This window comes from Bombus fervidus, chromosome 1 (assembly GCF_041682495.2).
Source record: "Bombus fervidus isolate BK054 chromosome 1, iyBomFerv1, whole genome shotgun sequence".
NCBI lineage: Eukaryota > Metazoa > Arthropoda > Insecta > Hymenoptera > Apidae > Bombus > Bombus fervidus.
Genome location: NC_091517.1, coordinates 18,308,632 through 18,316,283, shown reverse-complemented (window position 1 = coordinate 18,316,283; position 7,652 = coordinate 18,308,632). Strand labels below are relative to the sequence as shown.

The window sequence follows — 7,652 nt, the reverse complement described above, 5'->3', positions numbered from 1 at the left end:
AGGGTAGTTTTCTGCTTCTGTTTGAATTGGAGCGGATGGTGGGGGAGTTCTGTCTGTCGCGGTAACAACTTCGTCCACAGTAATCAGGGAGCTCGGTTCCGTATTAACGTTGTGTCCTATCGTAAATTTCGAGATGTTCTTGTTTAATAGCTCTATTTCTGCTGTACGCTTCTTATTTTCACTGGCGGTTATCTGTCGCGTTTCTTCTATACGTTGCGCAAGATGTTCGATTTGTTTGATGAGGTCCTCGTTTTGTTTGGCGAGGTTCTCGGTTTGTTTCTGTATCGCGTCGAGTACGGCACGAGTCCACTTATCCATAACTCCGGTTGCAGAAGCGGTTTCCTTTTTGTCCCTTTTTGGCATGGACATGATTCCAATCAAGCTTATCGAATCGGAATTATCGTCGATTGAGTTCGAAACGCTTGGGAAACTTGGTTTTTTTTTGCACGGTAACGCGAAAATGAATTGAGATTTGTAGCTTACCGTAGTAGCTATGCCCGTCGAGGAGCCTCTGGGATGTTTCCTCTCTGGATGGTTCTAGATTCCGAATCTTATTCGTAGGCTTGCTCTGCGCTGACCGTAGTCCTCTCGTCTAGTTTCACCGTAGTGGAACGTTGAAAGTTGCTGCAGGGCTTCGTGGTAGCGAAGATTCGCAATGTTCCGCTAATCCTTCGATCTTCAATGATGCGCGTACGCCGAAATCGTGATTTCGTTTACACTGAAGCGAATGGATCCTGGCAGGATCGCCAAAATGTCACGTAATTTTTCAAGTGAAAGTACAAGATTCAGTATGAAATCAAGTTTATTTTTCACAGTTAGGTTTTGTTACAAAAAAGATCGGAAGAAGAACTGTTCGGACCTGGCTCGTACCATCAAGGAAGAAAGCTCTGTGTGGGTGTGCCCTTTTGAACTCAGAACGCGGATTCGTCGTCCGCACTTTTCGGTAGAAAAGTGAGGGTAATGATCCGCGATGCCCATTGGCTAATGAATGACAAAGAAAACCAGATATAGGCATCCTTGTTTATGGGAAAAGTTTGTTATCTCGCCAGACACCAGCTTTCTCCGTAATAGTTAAGAGCGTGCAACAAATATGCGGACCATCTGTAAACCGAAAATGTTAAGAGAAATGAAACTGAACAGATTCGGTTTACGGTGTCTCCTTAGGGCTGTTGAGGGTTAGCGTTAACAATGGACAGCTCTTAAGGTCCAGACTAGGAGGAATCTCGCAAGGACCATCGCATCCGGCGTAGCATATGCTGAACAGAAATTTGATCCGTGACACGCTCATCGATCGTCACGTCTATCTTGCAACTCGTCGGTTTCCTACCTCCACCTGCAACCTCATCTCCTAATACTTACAGTTGATGGTAGAAGTACGTAATCATAGAAATCCGAATGTTCTGTTTTATTATTGATCGGCAATCTCTCAGTATCATTTTGAAATACGGTACACATTTCCTACGGTAGATGTCGCTCATCGATGGTCAACATCTATCTTGCCACTCGTCGGTTTCTTACCTCCAGCTGCAACGTCATCTTCTAATATCTACATATGATACTAAAAGTACGTAATCATAGAATTCCGCATGTTCTGTTTTATAATCGATTGGCAATCTCTCAGTATCATATTGAAATACGGTACACATTTCCTACGGTAGATGTCGCTCTAGTATTATTCAAATCTTTTGATATTTAATTCTCGCGGAGATTGCGAATTATGATATCGTTAAATTGTAAAAAAAGCTATCACCTACACCTATCTATAAATTTAAATTATCCCATGCTATTAAAATTGATTTCAAACACGAAATAAATTATATCAAATTATCTTTCTACGCACATGAAAATCGAGACATTTGAACATCGATATTGTAACATTGTAATATTACCTGAGGGAACCAGCTGATATATTAATAATTTCATTATGCTTACCTTCATTCATTTTTCATCCTTAACCTTCTCAAGGGATTTTCTTTATATTATATATCATCCTAATTCATTATGTTACTTCATACGGATCACGTTTGCGATATACCGGATGAAGAGACTGACATAGTATTCCTTCCTGGTAAGGGACCGATCCAAAGAATATTTGATATTTTACGTCTCTCGCTGTTAGCCTCTCGAAAAAATCCAGCCGCTCACAAATTTCTTCGAAGCAATGCTTCCATAATCAACGAAATACGCCGTCATTGGAGAAGTTACGCTTATATCATTCATCCGTTTAGCATGTTCAGGTATACTTATCCGTTATTCTGTTAAGAATCGTAAATAATAAACGAGTGACACAGAAATCACTCATCAATCCCATCGAAGATTATCGTTCAATCCTTTAGACACTATGTACCCCAGTACTAAATTTAGGAAACTTAAAACAGAACTGCGATTAATTACTCGTGCCTCTTAATGTCTCAAATAATGAATATCGACATTGGAAAAATAAAAATGAATTTTTAATAAGAAGAAATGTAAGCTTCTTGTCAAGTATGAATTCTATAAAGTCTTCTCCAAATTCTACAATGTGCAGCGTTAATTCGTTCCAATTTTCAAAATTATCGCAAGATGAAGCTACAATCGCAAATGTCAGTTTTAAACCAACATTTCACCGTTTATACCGAAGATCCTCCATTGTTGGCACTCATGTACGTACTTACGTGCATCGGTTACCATTTCAACTCCTCGATTCTGTTTGTAACAGGCGATAAAAAGGGTTATTACCGTAAAAGACCGCGCGAGTGTGCATCATAAAACGTACGGTTAACCTGATGATAAATCGTTTCGTGAAAGTTACCAATAACTGTCAGCGCATCCGGTCTACTTGGCGCGCGCATTATGCTCGGGATCGTTATTGCAGGCACTACTGGGACTTCATGATGATTTTCGTGATAACCAGCATGTTGCTACTCATTCCCTATCAGGCCGCCTTCGAAATGGAGAAAAAGTCATCGATCTGGAACCTCAGCAAGAACTTCTTGCTGTTCATCTGCTGCGGGGACATAGTGGTTAACTTCAGAACGGGGCAAGTATCGCGTGCGTGTGCCTGTTCCGAATTTCGTCGCGATGTCACTCACTGCGGGTAGACTTGTTCGAGTACCGATACGAGCATCGACTGATAATCCGACCGATTTTAAACGCAGTAAACAGAAAGGAAATATTTTATACTTTTACAACATAGCGCCAGAAAATCTTGAACAGGTGAAATATAATATCGATAGCGTTACTATCTATAAAAATTTATATTTTCTATAAAACGTTGAAAGTATGTATTTTTCTTTCTTTTTCTTCTTTGTATCTGATACCAGAAGTGTAGAGAAAATTTGGACGATAGAGGAATAATTATTTTCTAAATGATTTATTCTGAATTCTTCGTTATTTTATTATCTTGTAAAAGGATTAAAGATGTAAGACGAAGTTGACTTTATTTGATTAATACGTTTAGGTGATTTTACTTATATTCATCCAAACTTTAGTAATAATTACGTTATATAACATACAATAACAGCGACATGACAGAACTTTCATTTGAATGCATAAATACATCTGGTAAAATTAGAAAGTTGAATAGAAAAATCTGCATGCTTCCGAACGTTAACTCGCGTTGTTACGTATTCAAATCCCGCACCTAAATCGGTATCGCACGTACATCGTAAAATTACATGCCTACTCGAATCCCAGACGTACGTGGTGAACGTGTTAATTACTAAGACTTTTTATCGAAAGCGGTGATCATAAGTTGACTGAACACTTTCTGACTTTTGACCGATTACCTTTAACTTCGTACGTTCGGAACACTAAATCATTTATAATTTCCATAACGTTACGTAACTATGCATTAAAAGTGTATTAGATAGTGATTTTAGACTTTCACGGTTTAACCTAATGACAACGATTTGCAAACAAACTCTACGGCTGAAGTGTCATTTATGACAGAATCATTTTACCATCATGCCTATTTATTATTTCTTTCACAGAAGAAAAGGATGTAAGGATAGACAATTGGCATTTAATGAAAATTTCCGTAATTTAGACATTTTTTTGCAAATTTACAACACACATAGTATTTCAAGATTTCATTTCTAAAATGCTCGTTTCGCTCTTAGATATTTCAATAAAGAAACGCACTCGACGGTACTAGAACAAAAGAAGATAATCAGTCATTACGTGAAACACAGCACCTTTTTCCCCGATTTCCTTGGTTCCTTTCCAACGGACCTCTTCTATCTAACCAGATGGATGGATCTCACAGTGGCTCGCAAGACGACATCCCTCATGTGTATCTTTCGTGTCTTCTCCCTCAGTTCCTACGTCGACAAGTTGGCCTTTATGTACGATATCCCTTTAGCTCTTCAAGAGTTCTGTCTGGTACTCTTATGGATGATACTGTTACTACATTGGCAATCCTGCTTTCACTGGTTGATACCCATAGTGACTACCTCCATACGTCAACCAGAACGTCCCTCCAATGCTTCCTGGATCGAAGTGAATAAACTGTGGCAGGCTCATAAGGCTGAGCAATACTTGGCCAGTAGCCTACGCGCCATAGCTAAGTTTATGAGGGCTGACCTGTTGTATACGCATCAACAGGACGTAGGAGATATTTACTTGATTATCGTTCTGCAGCTGTTCGGTATTATCGCACCCTGGTTCCTTATTACGCGAGTAATGCAATTCTTTAAAGGACACAACAGCTCTCGTCTCAGGTACCAAGGTACCGTGGCTCAACTGAGACAGTACATGAGGCACAAACAATTACCATATCCTAGTCAGAGAAGGATCATTCAATATTACGAGTTTCGTTTTCAGCATCGATTCTTCCGCGAGACGGAAGTCATTAATACGTTGTCGATCCAGATGCGTCACGAAATTAGGATGCACTCGTGCCGTAAATTAGTGGAAAACGTATCGTTCTTTAATAATTTACCATTGTCGTTGCTGGGTCGAATCGTGGCGCTATTGAAGTCCGAGATCTTCTTGACCAACGACGTGATCATGCGAGCGAATCAACCGGGTGATTGTATGTATTTTATCGCTACCGGTACCGTGGCTATTTATACCAACTCGGGCAAAGAAGTGTGCCATTTGGACGACGGCGCATACTTCGGCGAGATCGCACTCGTCATGCCCAACGAGTTGAGGGTAGCCAGCGTGGTCGCCGTTGAGGTATGCGAGCTATACCGGTTAAGTCGAGGCGACTTCGCTAGGACGATACACCCGTACCCCATGCTATGGGAGACGATCAAGAACATCGCGATTGAGAGACACGAGAAAACGATGATACTTAACGAGCAGTAGATTATTGGATAGATTCGTTCAAGTTGATGTTTTTTGTCAAGATATTTGTATTATTAATTTTGTTGATCTTGATGAAATTATTGGAAGATATAGTGGATGATTGTATTTTGTTGAAAGTTAATCGATGTTACAGTATTCGTGTGTATTCTTACTAGTAATTTAAGTGTGTATTCTTACTAAGTAATTCTTACTACTAACTATCTATAGATAAATAGAAAAATTGAATAAAATGTTCCATATGAAATGTGAATAAAACAAACGTAATCCGTCGATAGTTTTTCTCATTCTCAATCTTTATAAACCTATACTTTAGAAATAAGAGCGTAATAATAAGAAGAAATTTATACTAATAACGAAACTAGATTGAGAAAACTAAACTAAAGAACGATATTCGCTGATAGAATTATATAGAAATTATACGTACCAACCGCCTACACGATGTTTCCTGAAAGAGACTACTTATGCCTCTAGCCTCATTCGACAGTACGACATTTCACGTTCACAAACCTAATAGAAACACCAGAAGTGAGCTCACTTACGATCCTTATCCACTCTCACATAGCTCCACGCACTAGATAAATGGTATCTTTCCATACGCGTAAACGTCTAATACATTACGAGTCGATATATTGTTACCATAATACCAGGCCAAGATACGTGGATAGCAGGATGGAGGGGAGACGAGAACCTCCGTTAGATCATCGAGAGTCCAGCGAATCGTTAATGAGTGGCGAGCATAATAGCCGGGAAATTGTTAAAGGCGCATCGTGTCTCGAGCATCTGATAACTGTTTCTCCCGGGGCCTGGCATTAGCGTGGAAGATTTATTGGCGCAATTGCGACGATTTTTGCACGGCGTAACAGTAGGCTGTGCGGCGTGCTCGCGAGCGAGTACGCGCGTCCGTGCGCTGCTTTAAAGAGGAGGTGGGGGGCGGAGGAGTTCGCGATGTCGGAGCTCAGACAGGACTGCAATTTCCACCGTGAGCATACGGCCCGTTACGGCGATCCATAGAATGAACGTGGGAAGAAAAACCGCGTCGAAAGCGTTGATTTAGTCGTTCGGTCTTCAACGAACGCTCTCGGAACGATTTCCAGAGGAAATCGACGAGTTGTCGGTGATGTTTCGCAGACGTTGTTACAAGAACCATACGAACGTCAAACTCTGATCGAATTCGTTAAGATTCGGTGATCGGTTTTTTTCGAGAATTAAACATTAATCACGTAGATATTTCGATGGCAAAATTTAGAAATTTACGAGTTTGGCTTCTAAGTTTAAAAAATTTCATTTCAAATTTTTGCAATCGATTTCTACGCCTCGACGTAGGAGAGAATTTTCCGGATACAAGATAGAAAGCAGTCAGTCAGTGCCCCTTCGGTATAGAACTAGTTTCGCGCAAGCTAATAAGCCTATTGTCCTGGAATGTGACTTGGAGTAAAAATTTGCGTTCTCCTACAATCGGATCTCTGCACTTCGAAATGCTATTCAGTCACGTAGGTTTGCGAATGGTTGGCGTTGCAACCGCGCGTATTTCACAGATCGATTCAACTTCATGCGAGCATAATCCACAGCGATAATCGGTAAACCGGTGTAAAATATCGTGCGGTATTTTTTCCGAAAGAAGTTAACGCGTTGACCGAATACTGCGGCTAATGATAATGCCTCGTGTACATTCGTTTCGTGAGAATTTAGACGCATTGGTGGGTGTGGCCTTTGACTTTTGTGTGCCGTGTGATTAAGTGGAGGGATATAAGAATGCTTGGTCGCTAGAATATATACGGTTTCTTAGAAAAGGCATCTTTGCGGTGGATTCTTAGACGGTTTCTGGTATCGACAATTCTCACCTGTTACAGGAATTGATCTTTCGACCTGTTGATTTATAGGCTTCTTCGTTTCGGAAAAATTAGATAGTAATGTCTTCTTTATATCTGTACAATATGCAATTACGATGATGCAAATAATTCTTTAATTTTATCCTGGCTTAGAAATCATCTGATAGTAATGAAGAAATAACGAATCTGGTTAAGAAAGTTGTACCTCTAGGTAAAATTCTTCGAATCAAAATAGTTTGCTGGTTATTGCTCGCAAAATTTTCCTCCATCATCCAGCGATACAGGTGATAGTTATTTAAGGTGACCTCGATAAACGATATTGGACCAAAGATCGAAAACTCTTTGATTATACTTTTACACGAAGTACATATACGACATCGTGCTTAACAATCGTTATCTATGAATCATCTTACGTTTAACGAAAAGTGGTTCGTCGATAAAGCGTTAAACTACTTCTACGATCCCTTTATTTAGCGGGCGATGAAGTTATCCTGACAGGCCTCGTTAAAGCCAACTAGTACTAGATCCGGT

At 40.1% G+C, this 7,652-nt stretch overlaps 1 protein-coding gene across 1 annotated transcript; it reads left to right on the top strand.

The window, feature by feature from the left end:
- The first annotated feature begins 2,001 nt into the window (after positions 1-2,001).
- LOC139985978 (potassium/sodium hyperpolarization-activated cyclic nucleotide-gated channel 2) lies at positions 2,002-5,402 on the top strand. The gene is made up of 3 exons (XM_072000915.1): positions 2,002-2,237; positions 2,855-3,019; positions 4,101-5,402. Exons 1-3 carry the CDS (start codon positions 2,002-2,004, stop codon positions 5,290-5,292), a joined length of 1,593 nt encoding a protein of 530 aa, XP_071857016.1. The 3' UTR covers positions 5,293-5,402.
- The last annotated feature ends 2,250 nt before the right edge of the window (positions 5,403-7,652 follow it).

Excerpts from the sequence above, each read along its gene's own strand:
- LOC139985978 (XM_072000915.1), top strand. The coding sequence starts at position 2,002 with ATGTTACTTCATACGGATCACGTTTGCGATATACCGGATGAAGAGACT. Across the intron at positions 2,238-2,854 it reads CATCCGTTTAGCATGTTCAG|GCACTACTGGGACTTCATGA; the intron begins GTATACTTATCC and ends TCGTTATTGCAG. Across the intron at positions 3,020-4,100 it reads GTGGTTAACTTCAGAACGGG|ATATTTCAATAAAGAAACGC; the intron begins GCAAGTATCGCG and ends TTTCGCTCTTAG.